The 26,936-nt window shown below is 44.7% G+C and overlaps 1 protein-coding gene across 9 annotated transcripts in view; it reads right to left on the reverse strand.

The window, feature by feature from the left end:
- The window catches only part of LOC146859358 (uncharacterized), a 196,269-nt gene extending 173,296 nt beyond the window's left edge, over positions 1–22,973 (reverse strand). For 5 of the 9 annotated variants that reach the window (XR_014980090.1, XR_014980087.1, XR_014980089.1 and 2 more), the window contains exons 1-4: positions 22,848–22,959; positions 22,179–22,269; positions 21,697–21,790; positions 10,847–11,004 (exon numbers count right to left, since the gene is read on the reverse strand). Coding sequence is in view for 4 of the 9 variants with exons in the window: in XM_085650031.1 (XP_085506157.1) it covers positions 10,847–10,970 (124 nt within the window). In the remaining 5 variants the exon portion in view is untranslated. Of the gene's footprint in view, positions 1–10,846; positions 11,005–19,202; positions 20,984–21,696; positions 21,791–22,178; positions 22,270–22,847 lie in introns of those variants that run through there. The other 4 variants (XM_085650032.1, XR_014980091.1, XM_085650034.1 and 1 more) reach the window with 4 other exon arrangements.
- Between the last annotated feature and the right edge of the window lie 3,963 nt (positions 22,974–26,936).

Here is a 26,936-nt window from a genome sequence, read left to right on the forward strand (position 1 = left end):
CCAGCGTGGCATCTTGGGGTATGCTTGTATAAAGAGATTCAGTATCTATGGTTACCAAGAACTGGTGTGTAGGATCGAACTCTACTTCAGTGAGAATGTTTAAAATGTCAGTAGTATCTTGCACATATGAAGGTTGATTTACAACCGACTCCCTCAAAAACAAGTCAGCAACCGTCAGATCCCTAACAAGGGGTTGGTAGTTTTCACCCCTTGTTAGGGATCCAGCGGTTGAACTTTTAGACCTCATTAAGACCATGGTGCATCAGGCAAAAAGTAAAAAATTGATGACTTTTAAGGAAGCTGAATTTTTGGTAAATTCTAAACCCAGGATACCGGCTTTTTACATCAGAACGCCCGATAGTTTCAGGGATCCAGTCTGTCCTAGATTGTCCCAGTTTGCTGACTTTTTTTTGAGGGAGTCGGTTGTAAATCAACCTTCATTATGTGCAAGATACTACTGACATTTTTGGACATATGTAACCATAGATATTGAATCTCTTTATACAAGCATACCCCAAGATGCCACGCTGGTGGCTGCAGCGCGTGCTCTTGGGGCAGCAGACTGTGCCGCAAGGGTCCTATGAATCGAGAATTACTTTTGAATATGGCGGGTAGGGGGTATGACATTTGATGGCCTCTACCTGGAAATATATTGTGAATGTGGCATCATATAAATTACCATCATGATGTGTGTTAATGGACGCAAATTTGGGTGTCCTGACTAGTTGGTATTTTTACATTTGTTCTGTTCTTTTCTCTTTGTTTACCAGTCACCCGGGGTATTACATTTTTTTGAGATCCAGTGTGGTGAAGTCTGGCCCGAGCCCTGAAGAAATTGCCTTAAAGAAGATTGGCAATGAAACATGTTGGCCAATCTTAAAGTGGTTCGAAACATGCAATTTGGTTTCAAATTTGAGTAGGTTCACACCATGGAATAAAATAGGAACGTGTGAGTCATAACTCTATCTTAATCAGAGAATAGTACCCCTTTTCACAGTATGGGGTCTCTTTTTTCTTTGACACAGAACTTTTTGGTGCATACTTTAATTTACTCATTTATTCACCCTTGATAGTTTACACTGGACACTTTTCCTTTCTCTACACAGATAAGAAAGTTACTGATGATGAGAAACGTGGGCATACTGGTGAGTACCAGTAACAGGGGTGGAAGCACACCGCTTCACCTCCCAGTAAGCTGGGAGGTGAAGCGGTGTGCTCCCACCCCTGTTTCTGTTTAATAGTACTCCTGTGAGTCATTGAGCTGACGAGCTCGTGGATGAAGCACCCGCATGCCTGTGAGAGGTACCTGACCTGAGAAAGATGTTGGCAGCCTACTCAGCAAACCCCATATTCGAAAGACTTTAATCTCTACTGATGACGGTTAAAGAACCAGAAACACGTGTCTAGAGATCAGCACTATCTGCGCCAACTGTGGCGAAACACTCGAACACACTTGAAGCAAGCAAGTAACTGAAACTGCAATTACCACAATGTCAGGGGCGAACCTTGCTCGGAGGTGAAGCGGTGTGCTCCCACCCCTGTTGCTGTTTAATAGTACTCCTGTGAGTCATTGAGCTGACGAGCTCGTGGATGAAGCACCCGCATGCCTGTGAGAGGTACCTGACCTGAGAAAGATGTTGGCAGCCTACTCAGCAAACCCCATATTCGAAAGACTTTAATCTCTACTGATGACGGTTAAAGAACCAGAAACACGTGTCTAGAGATCAGCACTATCTGCGCCAACTGTGGCGAAACACTCGAACACACTTGAAGCAAGCAAGTAACTGAAACTGCATTTACCACAATGCCTAGGGCGAACCTTGCTGGGAGGTGAAGCGGTGTGCTCCCACCCCTGTTCCTATTTAATAGTACTCCCGTGAGTCATTGAGCTGACAAGCTTGTGGATGAAGCACCCGCATCCCTGTGAGAGGTACCTGACCTGAGAAAGATGTTGGCAGCCTACTCAGCAAACCCCATATTTGAAAGACTTTAATCTCTACTGATGACGGTTAAAGAACCAGAACCAGGTGTTCGGAGATCAGCACTATCTGCGCCAACTGTGGCAAAACACTTGAACACTCTTGAAGCAAGCAAGTAACAGAAACTGCAATTACCACAATGCCAGGGGCGAACCTTGCTGGGAGGTGAAGCAGTGTGCTCCCACCCCTGTTTTCAACTAAAAATAGTGAGCCTTTAAAGACCAAAGCTAACAACATTTATACGAAGTTTGGTCAAAGCCCAGGAAAAGACTTAAAAAGGTGAGGAGTAGATCCCTCAATTAGTATACATCACGGGGGATAGCCATTGTGAAGAGGTGCAGGCAATGTAGACTCATAGAGTAACATTTAGCCGATACGCCCCACTTGAGGCACTTTTTAGATTTAGATTTATTAGCACGAATAACTCTGGCATTTACCTAGCATGTTGGGATTATGCAGGGTGTCTAGCGGTTTGGTTTAATTAGATTGGATAGATACATCAGAGAACCGTCAATGAGGGAACGAATACTGAGGGGAGCACCTTTGGCAACAATATGTAACTGCAGGGACGATGGGATGCAGGAAAAGGTATTTAGCAATATAAGATAACTAGTAAAACACCTATGAATACTGATGTAGCATCGTATGTCTTTGCTAGTAGAACTTTTATTAAGTTCACTAAAAGTATTTATGTCTTTATAGGTTCGAATCGAGCCGGTATGAATAAAAGCCTATGAATCGTCTTGATAAAGATGGCTCTATAATGTAAAAACCATCGAAACGCGTCGACGCAAGTTATACACATAATCCAAGGGACCGCCGTAGAGAATTGGAGATATAAGTGGGTTGTACATATCCCGAACTACGGATTCAAATTGATGGTCATATAGGCTGTGTTACTAATGACAAAGTTCACTGTCTGTTTATGTTTTCTGTTATGCGGGCTCATAACAGGTTGTTATTTGTATTTTGATTTGTATTTTTTTCATAAATGTTCAAATGATGTGTTTTTTAAAATGTTGTGAAACAACGGAGGATCGATTTTAATCGTGATATATGTAAACCTTTTTTAATAAATGTGACAAACTTTGGAATTCAATCATATCTGTGTGATACTGTGTAATAGTAGTGTACCATTGTGTAGTTGCATAGGGATTGTCTTGTGGATATCTGTAATTTGTACCCCTTTCCCTTCATTATATGAGGGGTCACTCTCAGTTCAATATACATCTATACTGGTGAGTACCAACCAGCAGCTCCCGAGGTGATGCTTACGTGAGGTACTTGCTTTCCTTAACACCTTTTTTCTTTCCTCTTCCACTGATAGACTGTTTAAGGGATTGGGGATGGATTTAATCGGGTCAAATTGGTGAACTTTACATTTGGTAAGGATAACCCCTTTTTTTACATGGGACATTCTGAACCTTCGGTTTCTTAAGAAAGTTTGTGTGTCATATAACAGTCAGGTTCCTTTGTTGATGGAACCTTTGAGTGGAGGGCGACCTGACCGGTTTATTCCCTCTGATGCTCCTTGTTGTGCATGCACCTCATTAGTACCAGTTTAACATCAAAATACAGTAATAAGCAATGGAAAGGAGACTAGTCCAGCTTTGCAAAGAGCCTTCCACTGCGCCGCAACACATCATCACATTTTTAGTAACTTTTGAACTGTTTGAGCTAGATGGAATTATTTTTTCTAATCTGCAGATTATGCTGCAGACGATGGATTATGTGGCAAATGCACCAGATCCATAATTAGGCGAAAATTGCTGTGGCCGCACAATCACATAATTTCAGTGGCCCTGTGTATATGCGCCCGCTGACAGACCTCGATAGATCTCATTGTGTGTCTTTCAGCATTCAGGGTAATGACCAGACCCTTCAGCATTTTGCGATTTTGCGATTCGTTAAATAATCGTGAAATCAGCTAGGAGCGCAATGATATATTTATCTTTTGGCTGCAAAGAAGGTCTCCAGCAGACAGCAAAAAAACTGTGCCATTTGATTGGCTATGTGCTTTAATGTTAGCTGTGCTTCATTAAAATGGGTGGAGTTGGCCTCTTTGCATGTGTTATGATCTGTGCATTTGTACCTATTTGTTGTGTACCTCTTCATGCATGTTTCATACAAGAGCCAAACCTACTCGCTTTGTCGAAGACAGTTTCACTAAGCAATTACGATTTTCCTCAACCAATCTGGTTATGTTTCAAAACATGGTGTTCTCCAGCAGATGGCTCCGGGGCTTCAAACTCTCAGCCCCAAGTCAGCACAGTCCCACAGAAAAGAGGATGATTAGAGACCTATGATCCAGAATGTTACCACAAAGAAGAATATAGCAAACACTCTCAGGCACTTTATTTATTTCTAAGTGAGATGCTCTGCTAAAACAGTTTCCATTTATTTAAGGCTAAAAAGAAATGAAATTAAAATGCCGCAATAATGCAGCGAAATTTCCATTTTTGTGCAGCAAAATTTGTGAATTTATGTCGTAATGTCGCATAAAGCGATACATGGAACAGGGCTGCTCTTCAGCAGGACCAAAATCAGAAAATACATTCAACCAAGGTACTTCCGCTCTAGATTGGCACCTCGCCTGAAAATCCCACCAAACAAGAAAACAAAACTTAGGTGGCAGATCCTTCTCTGTTCAAGCAGCCAAACTATGGAACTCTTTACCCCCAAACATAAGATCCACTGATAATTTCCTTATCTTCAGAATACTGCTCTAGAGTTGGCTCTTTCTCACATAACCAATATACTCAAACTTAAATGTAAAGCAAATCCCTGTGTATATAAGCATTTATTTGGATTATATGTGTGTATCTAGATATGTGTATTCCTTTGTATAAATGTGTATAGTAATAATTATGCCTAAAAATATATAGATACTCATTAGGTCTGCTTAACAAATGTACATTTGACTTATGGCTATATTATTCTATGTTTAACATGTATATAGGTCACTGCATAAATAAAGGGAAAAAAATACAAAAATAAATTAGCTCAAAGTACAGCAACACATGAAAGTCTGAGTTTATTAAATACAACTTAAATCTAAATACATTACCTTCCTTATACATATATACCTTCCATGTACTTAGGCATCTTTATATGTATTACTTTAATCTTAATTCAGCATCTCCAATGCACTAACCTGTATCTCACCCTGTCCCTCTCTCAATATATCCTCTACCTCTACTCACTGGCTGTCTGACTCATGCCTTATCCTATTCTACTACTATGATCCCCGAAATAACCCTTTCTAGACTCGTCCCTCCTCTACCCCTCCTTGCATCCTCTCAAGCCTCTGTTGATATTCAGATCTCCCAAACAAGCCTTTCTAAATCCATGCCTCATATATCCCTCCTAGACTCATCCGATACCTCATCTTTCTCCCTCATTTACTTCTAGAGACTCTTCGTTCCTCCATCCCTCCTTTACTCATCCCAATCCTCCTCCTACTGCTATGATCGCCCAAAAAAACTCTTATTAGACCCTTCCCTCGTCTATCCCTCCGCTATCCTTTTTAATCCAACCAACATACTCACATGTCCGTCGCTCAGATTAATTTCAAATTTCCCTATACTAATTCACTACTAATACTTTTTGTGTGTTTCTCGCCGAAAAGCATTTTGAGTCGTCATCAGGGGTAGTAAGTGCTTTATAAATGCAATTACAATGACATCTACCTTGAGCTGGCACAAATGTTAATAATAAGCAGAATTTCCAGTAACTAGCATACACTGGAGAAAAAAGAGCATGCATTTCAACAACACAAAGAGCACCCAAGAACACAGACTCCACCAGAAGCAAACACACATAACAAAGCAAGCAACATTTCCCAGAACAATGGGGCATATTATCAAGGATGGCGTTAAAAATTATCGCCGGTTTAGCGGCGTTAAAAATTATCCCCGCTTTAGCGGCAGAAACCTGCCGCTAACGCGGGGATAATGGGCTTGATAATATGCCCTTGAGATTTCCAATAGAAGCCCATGTTGACACCAGAACATGGGCTTCTATTGGAATTCTCTGCGGCATATTATCAAGCCCATTATCGCCGCTTTAGCGGCAGTTTTCTACCGCTAAACCAGCGATAATTTTTAACGCCATCCTTGATAATATGCCCCAAAGTCTTCTACGAATAATCCCACCACAATAAAATAAATGCACATCCCAAGAGCAGTACACATCAAATGATCAACATACCTTGTGAAACTCACTACACTTTGTGAGAAAGAGTAGGCTTCCCTTGGACATGTGTACCACAGACAAAGGATTACTCAACAATACACAAAGCAGGGTTCACAACAGTGAACACATCTCACATGAACAACTACCTTGCAACGAAAAGTATGTACGACAAGACCTGATAAACACCAGAAGAACAAGCAACACTCACAGAACCTCAGATAAACAAGCACTTCTTACAGAAAAAAATCCTTAAAAGAATAACTACATAACTTCACCTCTCAGAATCTGGCCGCCTCTAAAAACCAAGCAAATGTCCAAACAACAATCACATCATTCTCGACATTTCAACCCTTCCAGTGACAAGCACACCTCAGAAGAGAAGCAGGACGTAAGAAAAACTGCCAAGAACAAGGTAATATAACAAGAACAAACATATCACAGGAAATAAATACACCTTTAAAAAACTCGCTTTCCCAAAAACCCGTTCGAATACCGAAGCAAAACCCCCATGTCTTGAAAGAAAAAAAGCACCACGCCAGGAAACGTCAGAGGTCAGAGGTCGCCTGTACAAGTAAAGCTTGCAAACGCAAAGCTGCTTGTTGAGAGCCATTAACCTTTCAAGGCCAGGCACACATTGCCTCAAAATCATTGGAGATTATGGAGACGCACATAGCACACACAAGTACAGCTATGAAGAACTAACACTCCAACCTACATGAGCACAAGGAAAGTAGGTCTACTGAGAACACCCCTGCCTCTGGCATCTACCTTGCAAGCTCCCCATGCCTGAATTTGATGTCATGCCTTGATTCCATGGGACTCACGCCTGCTGTGTACTTGTGTCACACGGTGCTCTGCTGCCACTGACTTGTGTTGCCCCGGCCCTGCACCTCCGGGGTAGTAGCAGGGCCAGGGGCAGGTACGGTTGAACAATATATAGAATTTAGGGGCATATTATCAAGGTCCGGCGTTAAAATTATCGCCGCTTTATCGGCAGAAAACTGCCGCTAAAGCGGCTATAATGGGCTTGATAATATGCCCTGGAGAATTCCAATTGAAGCCCATGTTCTGGTGTCAACATGGGCTTCTATTGGAATTCTCTGGTGCATATTATCAATCCCATTATCGCCGGTTTAGCGGCAGTTTTCTGCCGATAAAGCGGCGATAATTTTAACGCCGGACCTTGATAATATGCCCCCAGGTGTACCTGACACACCTTTGAGTACTCTAATTCCAGTGTTAACTCCAAGGTCAGGAGCGTGGTCCGTCATCAGTCTCGGCATCACCCTCCTCGGGATATTCGCCAGTCAATACAGTTCAGACCGAGCCCTTGTTGCTTCAGTAGGGGGGGGGGGTGCGAAGCTCCGCGGATATGTCTGCTTGCTCCTGACTCCTGAACCTGCAGGCAAGCTGCAGGCCACTCACCTTGACTACTACTGTTCCTAAATGGCGACACCGACACACACTGGCCATGACTTCCCTGTTCATTTGTGAATATCTGTGGTCCGTGTGAAGAAGCACCCTACTGAACTATATGACGGTGCCCTTCACATATGCGGCCCCCGGTCCTGCACAGAGTAGGCTGAAAGGCAGAGGCTGAGCCCTGGAGTGAGTCCGACTACAGGCTCCCCCCTCACCCGAGGACCCATGATGCGCCATTCCAGCATCTTACACAGATATGGACAGTAATCGCCAAGTAGGTGGTAAATGTATACGCACTCATTTGTAAGCAGGCCATTAGACTGCGTTCAACGTAATACAGCAGGAGTGGGGCCAGAGAGTTGGTTTCCCTAGGTCCTGATGAAAAGCCAATAGGGGTATGGCTTGAGGATGTCCAACTCTTAGAAATGCAAGGCGGTGCAGAGTGCGGTGCCCACAGGTCACGGTGCAAGCAGCGGCTCGGTGGTGGCGTAAACAGGCATCGCCGGTGAGACCAGAGTCATGGTGCGGTGTTGCTCTCTGCGGTGCCAAAGCTTCAGCGTGAAGCGAGGTAGTGTGGAGTGCGGTGCCCACAGGTCGCAGTGCAAGCAGCGGCTCGGTGGCGGCATCAACAGGCATCGTCGGTGAGACCAGGGTTGCAGTGCAGCGTTGCGGCGGTGCCCTCTGCAGTGTCTTCAGGACACGGAGTCGGCGGTGACGTCGTAGACGTCGTCGGGTTGGTGTTCTTCAGGTTGCAGCTCAAAACACACAGTCCCCAGTGCTGCGGGTCAAAGAACTTGAAGTCTTTGCTGTTCCTGAGACTTCGTGAACAGGGGCAAGCTCTACCTCAAGCCCTTGGAGAGACTCACAAGTTAGCTTGCAGAAAGTCCATTCCAGGCCTTTCACCACCCAACACAGAAGCAGCCACTGCAGGTCAGCCTAGCAAAGCACCCAGCAAAGTAGTCGTTCCTTTTCACAGCTTCTCCGGCTCTTCTTCCTGGTAGTCTTCTTGATCCAGATGAGTTCTAAAGTTCAGGGGTCTAGTACCCAGTATTTGTATTTAAAAAAATCCTTTGATCTTCCAGGCAGAGGGTGTCTGTGTCTGGCCAGAACCAGTTGGGCCTTCTCTGGCATGAAATCCTGGCAGGAGGTGGAGACCTCTTTGTCAGAGGCAGACAAGGCCCTGTGAGGTGCAAGGAAATCTCCTCACTCTTCCCCCCATCACAACCCAGGTCTATTTAGCCCTTTCCTGACCTACCTAGACTATCGGCAGCCACCCTGCTTCCTAGCCCTCTGTCGTCCAAAACCCAGACAGGCAATCCACATTCCAGCATGGGCACACAGGATGACCAAGCAAAATAATACCCACTTTCTAAAAGTGGCCTTTATGAACTCAGAATGAAAAGGGCACCCTCGCTAAAGGCTGCGTCTTTAGACGCTGAGTTCAGGCATACCAAACTTCATTCACTTATACCTTTTTCGGGCTACGTACGTGGGTGGCACAGTCCGTGCTGCAGGCCCACGAGTAGTGGTTGACTCACAAGCTCCGGCACCCGCAGTGCCCTTTTCTGGGGACTAACAAGTAAGTCAAACATCCAATCATAACACAATTTACCACAGGAGCACCAGCACTTTACCACTGATCAGCAGTGCCAAAAGCGCGCAGAAACGTTACACCAGCACAAACAAACAGTCAAATCCGGGAGGCCAGAGAGCAAACACTCGGGGGAAATACGCCAAAAGATGCCAGGTCTAACACGAGAGTAATTCTGATTTTAGCAATATTTCTTGTAAAATGCCCCCTCATGTCCAAAATAGACGCAAGGAGGAATTTTGTGAATAAGTGGGAGCACTAAATGCAACAGAACACAAATAGCAAGTGCAAGCAGCGCTCACGCTTGCTAGGTTTTCTCTTGGGGTAGGATTTTCCCCGGCTCACTACAAGCATTCAGCACTATTTTCTTACTGCAAAATGCAACCTTACGTCCAAAATGGACACAAAGGTGTATTTTGCGTGAAGAAACAGTGCTAAATGCGGCAGAACACTAATAGGAAAATGTGCTCTTGCAGTAGGATCTTTTCCCCCAAACGACTCTTAATCAAATGAACAGGAGTAATTACGTGAATATTGGTAATTCTGCATCAAAGAGTACAGTGGAATTACCAAAATAAATCTGATTACTCCGGCGTAATCGAAATTCTGTCCAGGCCTAGTCGTAAGTTACAAGTGGCGTAAATGATTCACACATTAGGATTCAAGAGTCCTGTGAACACTGCCTGAGCCCAGAGAGAGGGCTGGGCAGTGCCTGGTACCTGTCCCAAAGTTAATGTTTCACTCACTACTCCCTGTAGTGGAACAGCGGCATCTATCAGCTGCTGGAGCAAGGCCTGCTCAGGGCCTTTGTTATCTGGTGCAGGGCGCGGGGGCCATAAAGCCTCGCCACTAATAATACCTTACTATAAAGGTGGTGCCTGGCGAATAGAACACTTCCAGATGCTTTCACTCTCCAAATGACAGGCTTCTCTCTTCAGTCAGCCCTGGGAAGTCTGTCCCCCTTCTACTGCCCAGAACGCCTCAATATTCTGTAGGTAACAGAAAGAGTTGTGTTGGGAGGAGAGATGAGAAGAAGGGCATTATGGGGGACTTTCTCAGGACCTCTAGTAGCAAGATAACAGATGGGGAAGTGGTTTGTTTGCAGGAGGAAGTTCACATTCTGTTGGTGTGAATGGAAATATTACAAAGATAATAAGTTTATATAAGTAGGTGCTCACTTTTGTAGCTTCTTAGTGTTCTTTACCCAGTCCTGTCTTGGGGTACAATGGTTAGATCTATAGGCGTCTGAGTTTTGTCTGTAGCCATCCCCTTGTGAAGAAATAGAAAACAAATAGGTAGATCCCATTACTCCAGGTGAATGCACACATCCATAGGAGGGACAGGAGCCCTGCCAGGTGACTTTCAGGGAGTATGAGGAGCCTACCCTAGCGTGCCTGGTTTCAGAGCTCCCGACGACCCACAATATCTACACACATTAGTGGGAGTTTATCATACCTCATCCTAACATAAAAAACATGGACTAAAACCATCATGACTATGGTACACATATTAGCAAATGTGAACAGTGAGAACAATATCATGGTACCAAACATTATTTCTCAGTGAGAACCCTAGCCCACCTTGGTGTTTAGATCTGCTGAGCTATGCAAAACTGCCCCCATACTTTGGTACTGCCCCTGAGCCTGGAATGCTGGCTTACCGGTTGGTTCCTTGAGATGAGTCGGACTCCCAGGAAAGTTGATGGTCCTTTCCCCCTTCAGTGAAGAGGTCCATTTATGTAGCTTTTGAGCCTGGATAGTGTGGTTGCCTGGCAAGGACGTCATGGCAACCCATTGCTGTGTGCAGACGCATGGCAACCTGTTGGGGGGAGAGCGTACGAAGTAACTTGTAACTGGGGTCAACTGCACAGTGAGTTATTGTAAGAAAGTGGACTATAGTTTGGGGTGGGAGAAGTCCACCCCAGGAATAATAACACTATCCCGTCAGAGTGAACCCCAAAAGTCACTAAATTAACCTGAGCTCAACCTCCTGGAAGCTAACTTGGGGCAATGTGTAAAGTATTTATGCCATACCAACACACTAATATAGTCAAAAATCAAACAATACAAATCCCATGCCGAACTAAAAAACATAGAGTACATATTAGTAAACAAATGATACAATCAATAAAGGGAACCGTCAATATTAGGTTTTTAATATTTTAATTGAAAATAGCACCAAAAAGCACTAAGCGCCAATGGTAGCTTATGGTTGTGATAGACCAGGACCTAGGCGTACTTGAGGCTGACTGCCTTGGATCCTGAGGTTGGATACATGAAGCAGGATGGCCCAGTCAGGATTTTACCTCCAGACTTCTGGCCTGATTTAGATTCCAGCAGCTGGGTTACTCCGTCACAATGGTGATGGGTATCCCATCTGCCAAAATATAAATCCCATTGGATATTATGGGATTTGCATTTTGATGGACAGGACATCTGTCACCGTTGTTACAGAGTAACCCGTTTTCCGAAACCTAAGTCGGGTCCTTAGTCTACAAAATGGAAGTCAGAACCCCTCAGCTGGGCAAAGCAACACGTTGTATCTGGGCAGGTCTCACCAAGACAGATAGACTTTGATTGGGGTCCCACTGAAGATGTTGATTTGGTGAGAAAAGTTCCAAGCGGAAAATGTCAAGTTTCGCTCTCAGGGCCGTCATCACGTCAATTGGATACTTTTGACGCTTTCCCCCAGTCAAGATTTCTACCTTGCAATTAGTCTCTGAAGTGGACCTCGGAATTCTCCAGTAAAGCAAGTTGGCAGGCTTTATCCAAAGAGGGCTCCACGTGGTCAGATACCTTCTTGCCAAGAGTCCGCTGAAATGGATTTGCTGCTACAGGGAAGGTCCAAGTGGGATGAACCTGCTTCTTCAGGCCAGCAGGGTCGCATCTCTGCTGTATCAGGTTTACAAGTTTGTCTCAGTCGTCCAGCCGCCAGAAGTTAGAATTTATCGATGTCTAAAACTTTTCAGTGGTAAGCCTCTTTTTCCTCAGCCCTTCATCCAAGGCTCCCTGGCTCCATGGAGCTCTTAGGACTTCAATGCTTGGTTCACCTAATGCCTTGTGTAGGTTCTAGTGCCGTTCCAGTTGTGACTAGCCAAGTGGTCATCTAAGAAAAAGCTATTCTTCAGCTAGTTGTGTCCCTGTAGCCACACAAGAGGTCAACCCACTAACTCTTGCGTCCAGTTCTTTGTCCTAAGTGCAAGAAGGTTGCAGGTCCAGTCCTTGAGATATCCTCTCAGGGTACAGCAAGCTGGCTTCAGTTGGCTGATCTTCCACAGGTCCTGAAAGTATTCTGAGAGGGTGTCTTCGGATGCCACATTTATGGTTGGCACTAGCTAGAGGGTGGAGATGACTCCTGGCTTCTCTCTAACCAATGGAGTAAAGGTTCCCAGGGCCAACTCTACTCCTTTTTCAGCAGTTCCTATTTTCCCTACTGCAAACAATCCCACAGTGCGCCTTACTCCTAAAATTCAAGATTCCCTTCTGCAGAACAAAGGTTTTCCTTCCTCGGGTCTCGCATTGCATTTCAATTCCACACCACACGAGAAGCTTAACTATCCAGAGTCACTATTACCCAAATAACAGTACTTATTTTATCCAACCTAGAAGGATACACAACTTTGTGAATAACCCAGCTGATCTCATTTAACAGAATCTGTGTGTTTAACATCAAGAGGTAGCTGCTCCTTACTATTCTAGTACCCTTGATGTGAAGTTGTGTTGTGTTATGTGATGCTATAATATGTTATTCCAGTGGAAAAATCTAATAGCCTTACATTTCACACGAGGATTCAGGGGTAAGCTTAGAGCATAGCTTAACCCCAGCCTTTCTTGTATAGTATATTTAACGTTACAGCCGAGAAAATGCCTTGGAACACTATGGAACAACTTGAATCTGACATTGAGGTCTCAACCAAGCCATTCTTATGAAAATAACAGGAGACCTGCTGTAGGAAGCTGGCTCTGTATATACCATAAACCAAAGGAAATGATGGACGGAGTGTTGAACATTGCAAGCACTCACCCCCAGTCAACTGATCTGGGTTTAATCCATCACCGTTCTTTAGCCCACTCTGCCACCCCAGTTCAAACATGGCCATATGCAAATTAGTCAGACCCTGTGCCTCATGGGAACAGTCCAGCCCGAACTGCCAAGCCATGTCTTCCCTGGACCGGAAACAAGCTTCCTAGGACCGGTTTCTGGCATTTCAGCTGTCTTCAGCCAGGCTTGCTTGAATACAGTGGCAAAGTGAGCAAGGGACTCACGTCTGAGCATACCCTGCCAACTTATGGCGAACAAAGCAAAAACCAAAGGAAATGATGGACGGAGTGTTGAACATTGCAAGCACTCACCCCCAGTCAACTGATCTGGGTTTAATCCATCACCGTTCTTTAGCCCATTCTGCCACCCCAGTTCAGACATGGCCATATGCAAATCAGTCTGACCCTGTGCCTCATGGGAACAGTCCAGCCCGAACTGCCAAGCCATGTCTTCCCTGGACGGGAAACAAGCTTCCTAGGACCGGTTTCTGGCATTTCAGCCGTCTTCAGCCAGGCTTGCTTGAATACAGTGGCAAAGTGAGCAAGGGACTCACGTCTGAGCATACCCTGCCAACTTATGGTGATGGATTAAACCCAGATCAGTTGACTGGGGGTGAGTGCAACACTCCGTCCATCATTTCCTTTGGTTTTGCTCTGTATATACCATACCAAAGTAAGGTATAGTGTGCACAGAGTCCAGTGGATCCCCAGAGGCTAAAGTAGATAATACTAATTCTCTCTGTTGTGGTAGTGTGTGTGGGTGAGCAGTAAGGCTTATCGGAGGGCAGTGCTAAACATTTGTTGTACACACACAGGAAAGAAATGATTACACACACTCATTGAATAAATGGAAGACCAAAAATATGAAATATTACTTTTAGGATATTTATTTTATAGAACAAAGGACACTTTGTTGCAGTAAAATATGTTTTGCAATAACACTGGTGTCAATGTACAAAATGGACACACTGCATTCTTCAATCAGTGCAAAGTTATCCCATGGAAGGAAACAAAATCAGCAGTGCACAGGTAAGTAAACAATTTACGATATTGAGATTTTGGATGAAGGATCAGAACCAGGCAAGGTTCAAGAACATGAGCTCACTGTACCTCCAATGGCACTGGGCGGCCGGGTGCAGAGGTCAAATGCTGGTTTTGGTGCCTCTGTTATCCAATGGAGAAAGGGGGTAATCAAAGTGGTACTACTTACAGGTAAGTAGAACCATTTGGTAACCCAGTCTCCAGGGGTTAAGGTAAGCACAGGAGGGGGCCACAAGGAAGCACCAAACGTACACCCTCAGCGGCACAGGGGCGGACGGGTGCAAAGGGCCAACACCGCATTGAGTGCCCAATGCAAACAAATGGAGAATCTTGGAATCAGAAAAAGGCTCAGGCCAGGAGGCTGGAAAAAAGAAACCTACAGATGCACAGGTAAGTTGGGGTGTGCTGGAGCATCAGGACACCTCCCCAAGACCCAGGTGTAGGTGTGTCTTTTGGTGTCAGAAGTCAGCAGCTTACCTGTGAGGTCGCAGTTGGAGGGGGGTTTTCGTGCATAGGCTGCAGGCCTCGACATTGAGTCCAGCAGGGGTCAACTCACGAGGGACTCCTGCTCAAGATCCAGTGGCAGCCGGCACAGGTAAATGCGGTGGGCGGTGGGGTGGGGTGTGAAGGTAAAGGGGGAAGTTGATAGATGACGGAATAGGTATCATTAAATAAATAATACCTATGCTGTCATCTGTCAGCTTCCCCCCCTGCTGCACCCTGCCCCGCCCTATCACCCCACCATGCTTACTTGTGCCGTCTGCCACTGTCAGGATTGCTGGGGAACCTTTTCTGGACCGGTGGGCCTCTTGGACCGGGCCGTGTGCGTCAGGTGCAGAGGTGGTCGACTTTGAGGTTCCGCAGGCAGAGCTTTGGACTTTAAACTTGGTTTTCTTCTGGACAGGTCCGCTGTCTACAGGAGATCAGGAGTCTTTTTTGGAAGGCAGGCAGTCCTCCCAGGGTTCTGGAGGTCACTGGGCTGTGGGACAAGTAACTATTCTGTAGCAGGGTTTTAAGGGCTGCAGACAGGCCAGTAGGGCTGGGGCCAAGTCAGTTGGTGTCTTCAGTCTTCGCAGCTGCACTGCTCGTCTTTGTCCTCTTCTTCGTAGGTCATCAGTAATCTGAGGATTAACGTTCAGGGGTGCCCCTAAATACTCAATTTAGGGGTGTTACAGGGGTTACAAGATAGTAGCCAATGGGATACTTGCACTTAGGTTGCCTACACCTTTTGTATGTCCACTTCCTCTGGGGAGGGGGCATACCCCTAGCCTTATTGGCTAGAATCCTCTAAAGCAATATGGAGGATTTTGAAAGGAGGGGGTCACTTCAGCTCAGGCCACCTTAGGGGTGGCCCTGGCTGAAAAGGGACACACCTCTCCTGCTTACTGATTTTCCCTCTGACCTTGCCACCAAAAGTAGGACTTGGTCAGTAGGGTGGGCATCTCCACTGGCTGGAGAGGCCCTGGTCAGTATAACAAAGTGTGGGGAACCTTTGAGACTCACTGCCTTTAAATGTTGTTCCTACTTGGGGTAGGTGTGAAGCACCCCCACCCAGACCAGACTTTATTTCTGACCCACGAGAGCAAAGGGCTTCCACCTCAGGTGGTCAGAAACATTTCTATAGGTGGCAGGCTGGTGCAGACGCCTCCCAGCCGCACGTGCCTCCCCCCTCCCCTACTTAAATGGTGACCGCTGCGGGGAGCGCGAGCTAGACCCCTGACCCACTGTCAGAGATCAGCTCTTCCCCTGCAGCTCCGCCTGACTGCGCTCAGTTTACGTTCCCACCCAGGCAGGGTTCGAGACCTCTCCCTGCTGGGTCCCGAGCATATATTCTATTTCTTTTGGCTCTTGCTTTTCCCTGCATTCCCCCTGTAGCCCATAACGCTGCTACTGCGTTTATTGTTTCCCCGCCCTGCTCCCACCTCCCAGCCACACGTCCCTCCCCCTCCCCTACTTAAATGGCGACCGTCGCGCAGCGGACGCGCACAGAGGGTGCGATGCTGGCGTGCCAAACGGGCGCCTAAGGCAAGCCCATCTGCGCTTGTCCGCGCCTGGACTGCACCCTGCGCCAGACCCCCCGGCCCCAGCGAGAGCCACAACATCCGACGACGCTACTATGCCGGCTTCCTCCACAGACTCAACATCATCAAACTGCTTCCAGGCCAGCCGATACTCACCCACGGACTCTTCACCTGCCGAAGCTGCAGCTTCACCAGCCGCTGAACACCCGCACGTCCTACCCCACCCATCAGAGCAGAACGCAACCACCTCAGATGCATACTACTCAACACCCGCTCCGTCCACAAGCATGCCATCCAACTCTGGGACCTACTCGACTCAGCCTCCCCAGACGTCGCATTCCTAACAGAGACCTGGATGAACCCCTCCTCGGCACCTTACATTGCCATAGCCATCCCAGATGGCTAAAAGATCACCAGAAGGGACGGCACCAACAGACAAGGAGGAGTAATCGCCATCGTCTACAAGAAAACCCTCAGAGTCTTGACCTGCACAACAGACACCTCCAGCACCGCCGAACATCTGCACTTCCAGATCCACACCGACCCCAACATCACACTCAGATGAACACTCATCTACAGACCCCCCGGTCCGCAGCCACACTTCATTGACACCATCTCCGACATCGTCAGCACGCATGCTCTTGCTTCCACAGACTACATCCTCCTCGGAGACCTGAATTTCCACCTCAAGAACGCCAACGACAGCAACTCCGTCACTATGCTCGATAACGCCCTTCTCAAGAAACCCACAGTGGACCCAAAGGACCTCAAGAACTTCTGGCCCATCTCTGTGCTTCCGTTCCCAGCGAAAGTCATCGAAAAGACCATCAACAGGCAACTGACCCACATCCTGGACCCGTCCCAATCCGTATTCCGCAGCAATCACAGCACCGAAACCACCCTCATCGCTGCCACAGACGACATCAGGACCCTACTGGACAACGGCGAAACCGCAGCCCTCATCCTCCTGGACCTCTCGCCCGCCTTTGACACTGTCTGCCACCACGCCCAACGCACACGCCTACACTACACAGGAATACGCGTCAAAGCCCTGGACTGGGCCACCTCCTTCCTCACCGACAGAATCCAGAGGGTTCGCCTCCCCATTCCGTTCTGAAGCCACCAAGTTCATCTGCGGCATGCCGCAAGGATCATCCCTCAGCCCTACCCTTTTCAACGTCTACATGGCACTGTTCGCCAACATCGTCCGCTCGCAAAACCTCAACATCGTCTCCTACGCCGATGACACTCAATTGATCCTCTCACTCACCAAAAACCCCGCCACAGCCAAAACCAACCTCCACGAAGGAATGAAGGCAGTCACCAGCTGGATGCAGACCAGCCGCCTGAAACTTATCTCGGACAAGACAGAGGTCCTCATCCTCGGATCCACCCCCTCTGCCTGGGACAACTCTTGGTGGCCAGCTGCCCTGGGAGCCGCACCCACACCCACTGACCTCACAAGCAACCTGGGGTTCATCCTGGACTCATTGCTCTCAATGACCTAGCAAGCGAACGCCGTCTCCTCCTCCTACTTCAACATCCTCCGCATGCTCTGCAAGATCTACAGATGGATCCCCACTGCAACCAGAAGGACAGTCACCCAGGCTCTCGTCAGCAGCAGGCTGGACCACGGCAAGGCCCTCTACGCGGGAACCACGGTCAAGCTCCAGAAAAGACTCCAACGCATACAGAACGCCTCTGCACGCCTCATCCTTGACATACCCCGCCACACCCACATCACTACCCACCTGAAAGACCTGAACTGGCTCCCAGTCAACAAGAGGATCACCTTCAAGCTCCTCACCCACACCCACAAAGCACTCCACAACGCTGGACCAGCATACCTCAACAAACGTCTCACCTTCTACACCCCGAACCACCAGCTTCCCTCCGCCGACCTCGCCCTCGCCACCGTCCCATGCATCCACAGGACCTCCACTGGCGGCAGGTCCTTCTCCTACCTCGCCGCCAAGACATGGAACACCCTCCCCACACAGATGCAACAGACCCAGGACCTACTGACCTTCAGGAGACTTCTCAAGACCTGGCTATTCGAGCAGTAGCTGCACCCCTCCCTCTCCCAAGGCTCCGTGAGACCCTCACAGGTGATTAGTGCGCTCTACAAATATTTGATTGATTGATTGATTGATTGATTGATTGATTGATATACATTGCATAAGCTTTGGGTTAGTCCCCCTCTACAGTGACTTACTTAAGTCAGCTTCTTTCAGTCATTGGCTTGTAACATTGTCAGTCACATTTTAAATAAGCACAGAGATTTTGATACAATCCCAGATTTACCATTACTGGTAGACCTGGGAATGCGTTGAAATGATACGCATCCCCAGGTGAGGCGTAACGAGGACAATACCTCCTCTTTCTATGATACACAGAAAGAGGAAAATATGTTTTTGCCCAGGAAGGTATCCCTTCCTGCACAAAAACAATCCTGCACATTGTGCGCCAGCGCAGAGAAAAGACAGGAATGTGCCATATCATGTTAGATAAGGCACATTCCGCCATTTCTCTATCACACAACGCTGCATGATTTTTCAATAAATATTCCCCTTCGTTCCTTATCTCATGCATGCATTTTACACGTGTATTTCTTACGTTTTTTGACAGCAGGGTTGTGAGGATTGTGATATATTATATTGTGTGGTTGTGAGACCTAACAGTGTAATACACTCACAAAAATGTGTTGGGTCCAGTCAGGCTTGTTTACAAAACCTCTTGCTCAAACCTGGTTATCTGTAGCTTCGAGCACCGAGGCTTAAACAAAGGAACCAGTGTAAAACATTTAGAAGTACCAAACAACGGAATAAGAAAGTCACACAACATGAAAAAAATCTGACACTAATTTATAAAAATAGATTATATTTTTACAAAGTTTTAACAGCAAGATGAGCAAAATCCACCAGAGGGTTCCGAAGTTATAGATTTTTAAGTAAAATGTAAATCTTAGCTTTTTAGTCTAAAGCACAAACAAGCATTGGTAGCCGTAAGGTTTGGAAAGCTGTGTTTGGCTGCTCTGGACTCGGTGACCAATTCCGACAGGGAGAAGGTCAGGGAGGCCCATAAGAAATATTTGGACAATTTTCTGCTCACTAAAGCAGTCTCAAGTCTAGGCCAACTGTAAATCAAAACAGCCATAGACTTCAATGGAATGGTCCTGCTGCTGAGGATACAGAATGCTGAGGATGCTGAAAGATGCTCTGAATGCTGTGAGGTCAACGGGTGTCTTCCTTGGGTTATTCCTCAGACCACGAGTAAGGTGGGGCAACCTTGACCACAGGAGTCACTTCCTCTTTCTATGATACACAGAAAGAGGAAAATATGTTTTTGCGCAGGAAGGTATCCCTCCTGCACAAAAACAATCCTGCACATTGTGCGCCAACGAAGAGAAAAGACAGGAATGTGCCATATCATGTTAGATAAGGCACATTCCGCCAATTCTCTATCACACAACGCTGCATGATTTTCAATTAATATTCCCCTTCGTTCCTTATCTCATGCATGCATTTTACACGTGTATTTCTTACTTTTTTTGACAGCAGGGGTGTGAGGATTGTGATATATTATATTGTGTGGTTGTGAGACCTAACAGTGTAATACACTCACAAAAATGTGTTGGGTCCAGTCAGGCTTGTTTACAAAACCTCTTGCTCAAACCTGGTTATCTGTAGCTTCGAGCACCGAGGCTTAAACAAAGGAACCAGTGTAAAACATTTAGAAGTACCAAACAACGGAATAAGAAAGTCACACAACATGAAAGAAATGTGACACTAATTTATAAAAATAGATTATATTTTTACAAAGTTTTAGACAGCAAGATGAGCAAAATCCACCAGAGGGTTCCGAAGATATAGATTTTTAAGTAAAATGTAAATCTCAGCTTTTTTAGTCTAAAGCACAAACAAGCATTGGTAGCCGTAAGGTTTGGAAAGTTGTGTTTGGCTACTCTGGACTCGGTGACCAATTCCGACACGAAGAAGGTCAGGGAGGCCCATAAGAAATATTTGGACAATTTCCTGCTCACTAAAGCAGTCTCAAGTCTAGGCCAACTGTAAATCAAAACAGCCATAGACTTCAATGGAATGGTCCTGCTGCTGAGGACACAGAATGCTGAGGATGCTGAAAGATGCTCTGAATGCTGTATGGTCAACGGGTGTCCTCCTTGGGTTATTCCTCAGACCACGAGTAAGGTGGGGGCAACCTTGACCACAGGAGTCAGGGTTCCTTGAAGTCCTCTTTGAGCAAGTAGATGTCCAGAAGCGGCTGAAAAATCGATCAACGCTCACAGCAGGTCCAGCGGCTTCCTTTTGTGAGGGCTAGTGTCCATCTTTGCAAAGAGACCTAAAGATAACAGTGGAACCTTCTCACTGCCAGCACCTAACCCACTATTGCTCCAAAATTTCTATCCCTTTTATACTTTCAAGGATACATATGCACACCGAACAGCACCCACCGTCACAATGCTTGTTCCTTCAGGAACTCAATAATTTGAAACAACAGCACAGGTGCACCACACCACAACAAACAGGTCAGTAGGAACAAATATAAAGTCCAAATCCAGTCGACAAAAAGAAGAAAGTTCCTTAGTTTTATCTCCTTATTCCATTTTCTTGTTACGTAGAAATAGAAACACAACACAGCCGACGCGTTTCGTCCTGGTACAGGACTTCTTCAGGGCTGTTAAAAACACATGAACATACATATATAAAAACACCTACAACAATTATAAAACATCCGACATGAAATAACAGAAAAGACAGATTCAAACAAGGACTGTTTTTAGACGCAGTATCATATCATAATAGTCAAGACCTTATTACTTTATACATCACATGGACAAAAACCTAAAGACAGATGGACAGTTATAATTTTTCTAGTTTCAGTATATCATATGTTCCCAAACTCTCTAAATCCATATTATAAAAAGATCTTTATATTTCATGAGGGCCAACAGTCCCTACCGGGACAGAAAGAACACAATATTTTACTTTATCATTTCTATTTGTCACTTTGTTTATCAAAAGTGACTACCTAATATTCACTCTAAGTTGCCTATGATGGAGAAGGTTAGGAAGAGATAAAATTAGGTTGAGTCACAGTAATTTCAAGAACAAGAAGTTACGAATAAGAGAGAGATAGAAGAGAAATAACGATGAGAAAGGAATGAGACTAAAGTCTAAATCTACCTGTCCCCTAAGGGGAGCACCCAATAAACATGGAGCATACTGGAAGCCTATTTAGGCCGTATTCAACATTATATAGATTCCGATTTATTTTTGGTAGCCAGGCTCGATAGTAGAAGATATCATAGTTATATCTGGCCATGGCATACTCCCACTATGTCAAACAAAAGGCATGACTTGGTATAGAACAGTTAGTAGAGTACATACCTACCACTGGATGCGAAAGTCAAAATGCCTCCATAAGTAAAGGAGGATATAAGAGAGATGATGTTCCCATGGTCATATTCCCATCCATCCAAATCTGTGATATAAATAACGACATATTAATTCAGTTACCTTCATGGTTAGTCACCGACACATCAGGGCAAAAATTAGTAGCACAAAGGCCCATTTATCTACACTTACAACTAAGCAAAAGTTACGAGGCCGTCCAGTTGTAAGCCACGAGTAAATTTAAATTCTACACCTCTCGACCCACAGGTATTACTCCCAAATTCTCCACCGTCTAATTATTGATGAGGAATACAGTCAAATCTGCAGAAAATATTATAAATCCGTTAGGAAGACTCTAACCAGGTATATCAGTCTATATATAAATCATTAAATATTGGCCCAGTAGTTATAACTAGTCAATAATATATACCAGTCAAACCCCACGCAAGCAGGGCGTTCTAACAGGTAAAGCATACCTTCAAGGAGTCAAATACACGTCTAGATCTCCGTGGAATCATCAAATTCATAAGATGAATGTATATATTAGTAAAAGTATTATTACTGGACCTAAAACAGAAGGAAGATGGTTCAAATTCAAGATGCAAAAGTCCAGTCATCAGTATAACTTCCATAAGATAATCACAAAATCCATATGTTGTAACCCAAGTACAACAAGACTTTGCCATCAAGGATCTCAAAAGGACCCCCGAAAATCTACATCGGTTGTACCATCTTACCTGCAGTCTATGTCCAGATGACCGGACTATAAGGTGACAATATTTTCCAAAAAGTCGAATAATGTGGGACAACCAAGGTCAAAAAGAAGAATATAAAACTTATAAAAACAACCTCCCCAGGTAAACATGTCCAACGTCTACTACGGCCATTCTATACATGTACCTCTCTAACCTATCCGTCTCTAATTTATACAAAACAGAAGTCAGCCTCAGAAGGATTTAAAAAGGATATAAAAAGCAGCACAGTATATATACTTTATATTTTGTATTTTATATGTCTATTGGAATTTGATGGGAAGAGTGCAACTTGGACAGTATGTATAATGCAGACCAAAGAGTTCTATCTTGCCCAAGGCAGAATAATAGGTTTCAAGAACCCAAACATTATCACCCTGTTGTCACACCTACCGCAATACGATGGTTACGATCGGCGAAAAAAAGCAGCAGCAGGACTTCCTCCGACAAGACGTAGCCACGACTTCTGCAATCCCGTTTAAATAACGCGGGGAGGCCACTAAAGTGTGTGGGGCAAATATCATACGCCCACTTGTAGTCACGTGCCTTATCATAGAGAACTGGCGACCATCTTATAATGTACACGCTTTACCCGAGTTTAACTATGAACATGATGTTATTGGAGCCGAATGGAAGGAAGGATAATCTCAAATATAATTGAAAATAAAGCGGGGTCCCAATAGACAGCATGGAGCATATATATAAGTCACTCAGTTGGATCATACCATGTACACTTATTGCTCGATCGAATCATCTCATCGGTCCCAATGGAGCTTGCAGTTTGGCCTGATGTTACGTAAATTTCCCCACTGATCTGTAAGGTAATAGCAAGAATGTACTAAAGCTTAAAACAACGAGACAAAGTCTTTGTTGAATGTATTTTATATACTGCAGCGATATCCTAAAATCAATAAAAAACATAGCGGCCATCTTAGCCTGGTCTAAATACCAGTCCTTTATTTACCCTATACGTAAATAATTTAAAATTTAATAGAACAACAACAATATTGTCTAAGAGGCAACAGAGCATGTAAATCTCTCACATTCATTAGGAGCCTGGTGTGTAGTTTGCACGCTGTTCTTCCGGCGATCACACCAAAAACGCCGAAACTTCCCAATGCCAATAGAATTACGGCGGCCATCTTTGCCTCGTCAATATGACCATATTGGATGTATGCCATATATGTAACTAAAGGACATCATGAAGAGAACGGAAGCGCTTATAGATCTCTCGGACTCAATGTCAGATGCAATCATACAGAGTAAGTACAGCCCAAGAGTTTTTCTAAAACAAAGTCTGATCCCTTATCATAAATGCCCCCTTAGTCTCAGAGTAAACAGTATATTATTCCCATTTTATGTAGATTACGGGAAAGAGAGTTTTGACTCTATTAAAAGGTGAAATAGGTTAAGAAAAAGAGGGGGAAAAAAAGGGCAAAAAGGAGAACAGTAACAAAAGGTAGATGGAAGATGGTGGCATCGCAGATAAAATATAACCAATGCTCAACCCTGACAATCAGACAGAATGCACAACACCATACTCCAATAATGAGTCACAGCTTATAAACAATGCAGAGAGAAGAATCAGTTAATGAAAGCAGATAAAAATGCAGAACAAATATGATCCCATATTTGTTAACGTTAATGACAATCATAAAATGTTTAACCATTAGACAACAGTCAATTATTATGAAAAGCAGGTAACATAAACATCAGCTTATTTGTGATCAGAACAAGCATTCTTGCTTAGACCATTACCTCTCTGAAGTGTCATATACAGCAATAAACCACAGCCTATAGACAATACAGAAGAGAAGAGTCAGTAGATAGAGGCGGACAGAAATGAACAAACAGACATGATCTCATATTTATTGACAGTAATGACAGTCATTATTCATGTGATTTTATATTCGACAAATTTCCAAGATGCCTTATACACCAGGGAGTCACAGCTTATGGACAATGTAATGAAAAGAGTCAGTAGATGGAAAAGGGCAGTAATGACCAAATATGATCCCATATTTGTTGACGGTAATGCAGTTGTAGACATTCTGTCTCTATCTTAAATCAAATTTTCATTGGCTGGTGGTGCTCGTCAGATCACATGCTTGACGGTAATGACAATCATCAGTATTTTGACCACTAAACAACAGACAGTTATTACAAGAAGCAGGCAACATAAACATAAACATCAGCCCAAAGAATGGGGGTGATGACAATATTTGTATGCAGACAGAATCAACAGTTGGTGACAAGGTCAGCTTCTTACAAAAAATAGTGCATCTCATCATCACTATTGTGACCCAGTTCAACACTTCGTAGTCTACATATCCAACCTGCTTCCTTCTTTCTCAAGGCCAATTCCCTATTTCCACCCCTTAGGTGAACAGGGACATGGTCTATCCCTATGAACCAGAGGTCCTCATCAATTGTATGGTTTTCCTGCATATGAAAAGTGAGGGGGTATCTGAGGTCCCCATTACGATGTGCTCATACGTGCTCTTGTATTCTTATCTTCAAAGATCTCTTAGTGCTGCCCACATAGATCTTATCACATGGGCAGCCTAATATGTAGATTACATATTTAGAGTTACAATTTATTAGATATTCTATAATATATTTGCATTTGGTGTTAAAGCAAAAGTCTTTGGTCTTGTTTCTGCCCAATCTACAGACATTACACTCTCTGCATGTATAGAACCCTGTCACGGTGGAAGTAAGCCAGGTTTGCTTTTTAGGAGTCGTGACATAACTAGGACATAGCATATCTCAGAAGTTTTGTCCTCTTCTATATGTCACCTTCGGTTTCTTGTCCAGTATGCCCTGTAGACTTGGTATATCTGCCAGTAGGTGCCAGTTTTTTCTAAGAACATTGTACACCCTACTGCTGCGGTCAATAAATTGTGTACTAAAGGAAATTGGAGCTTTTTTGGACCTTTTGCTTGGTTTCACTGTTAGAGTGGCTGCTCTCGGTACCTCCATTACTTTCCTATGTGCATTGTTCAATATATTTTCAGGATATCCTCTCCAGAAAACACTTTTGTGTCTCCCTAAGATTGGACAAAAAGGCCTCCTCTGTACTACAGTTCCATCGCATACGGATCATCTCCCCATAGGGAATATTCATGATCACATGTTGTGGATGTGAACTCTGAAAATGCAGTGTACTGTTGCAAGCAGTAGTCTTCCTATGTGTACGACTGTGGATATGATTATCCTGTATGAACAAAGTAACATCCAGGAAATCAATTTCCTCTGTACTGTAATTATTGGTAAACCTTACATTGAATGGATTATCATTAAGATAGGCATAATACAACATGAGTTCTGGGGCAGGTCCATCCCAGAGTATAATAACATCATCGATGTACCTGCCCCAGAAAATTACATGTTCCATCCATGTTGCCGCATGGCATCCCCAGGCGTTCTCCCGCTCAAACCAGCCCATAAAGAGCCCGGCGTAAGCAGGAGCAAATCCGAAGCCCATCGCTGTGCCCTGGGTTTGGTGATACCATTTGGAATCATGGAGAAAAAAGTTTTTTGACAAGATAATATCTGTCATCTCCAGGAGCACCGCATTGTGGGAGTAGTGATCTGCCGTCCTTTGTCCCAAGTAGAATTGTAGGGCTTTAACCCCAAATTCCTTTTTGATACAGGTGTACAGACTTGTTACGTCTAGGGTAACAAAGGTCAAAGTATCAGACCATTTGAAACCTTCAAATTTGCCAAAATATCCTTAGTGTCTTTTATATAAGCTGGTAGATTTGGACCAGGGGCTGGATATAACGATCCACATATTCGGACAGTTTTTCCGTGGGTGAGTTAACCCCAGAGATAATCGGGCGGCCCGGTGGAAAGGGGCCGCCCTTATGTATTTTGAGCAAAACGTAAATAGAGGGGAAGGATGGTTCCAAAACTGTGAGGTATCTGCACTCTTCTTCACTTAGCAGACCACCATCACGCCATTCTACAAGTCTCATGTTGATATGAGCACTCAAAGCCTTGATGGGATTTCCCAATACTTTAGTGTAGTAAGAGGTATCTGCTAATTGGCGATCTATTTCCCTCATATACCTCATTTTCTCCATTAAAACCATGTTTCCCCCCTTGTCAGCCTCACGTATGACAATAGTAGGATCAGACTTCAAACATTTTAAGGCTCCATTCTCATTGGATGTTAAATTATGGTTACGCATATTGGGGCGAATTGGATGTTCCAATAAATGGTGAAAACCTTGTGTCACCCTATCACCAAAAATGTCTATATTGGGGTGCGTACCCACTGGAATGAATTTTGACTTTGGTTTCAAACCGCTATCAACAGACACATCCTCCACAATATCAAATTCATTTCGCATGAGATCCATGTCGATTGAAGTTTCCAACTCAATAGACATCATTGTTTGAATAGCATTTATTTTATGTACTATATGAGTTGAAGGAGCAGTTTCAATCAAGGGCTTGACATCAGTGGAAGGATTT

Source organism: Triturus cristatus, chromosome 3_2, assembly GCF_964204655.1.
Source record: "Triturus cristatus chromosome 3_2, aTriCri1.1, whole genome shotgun sequence".
Taxonomy (NCBI): domain Eukaryota; kingdom Metazoa; phylum Chordata; class Amphibia; order Caudata; family Salamandridae; genus Triturus; species Triturus cristatus.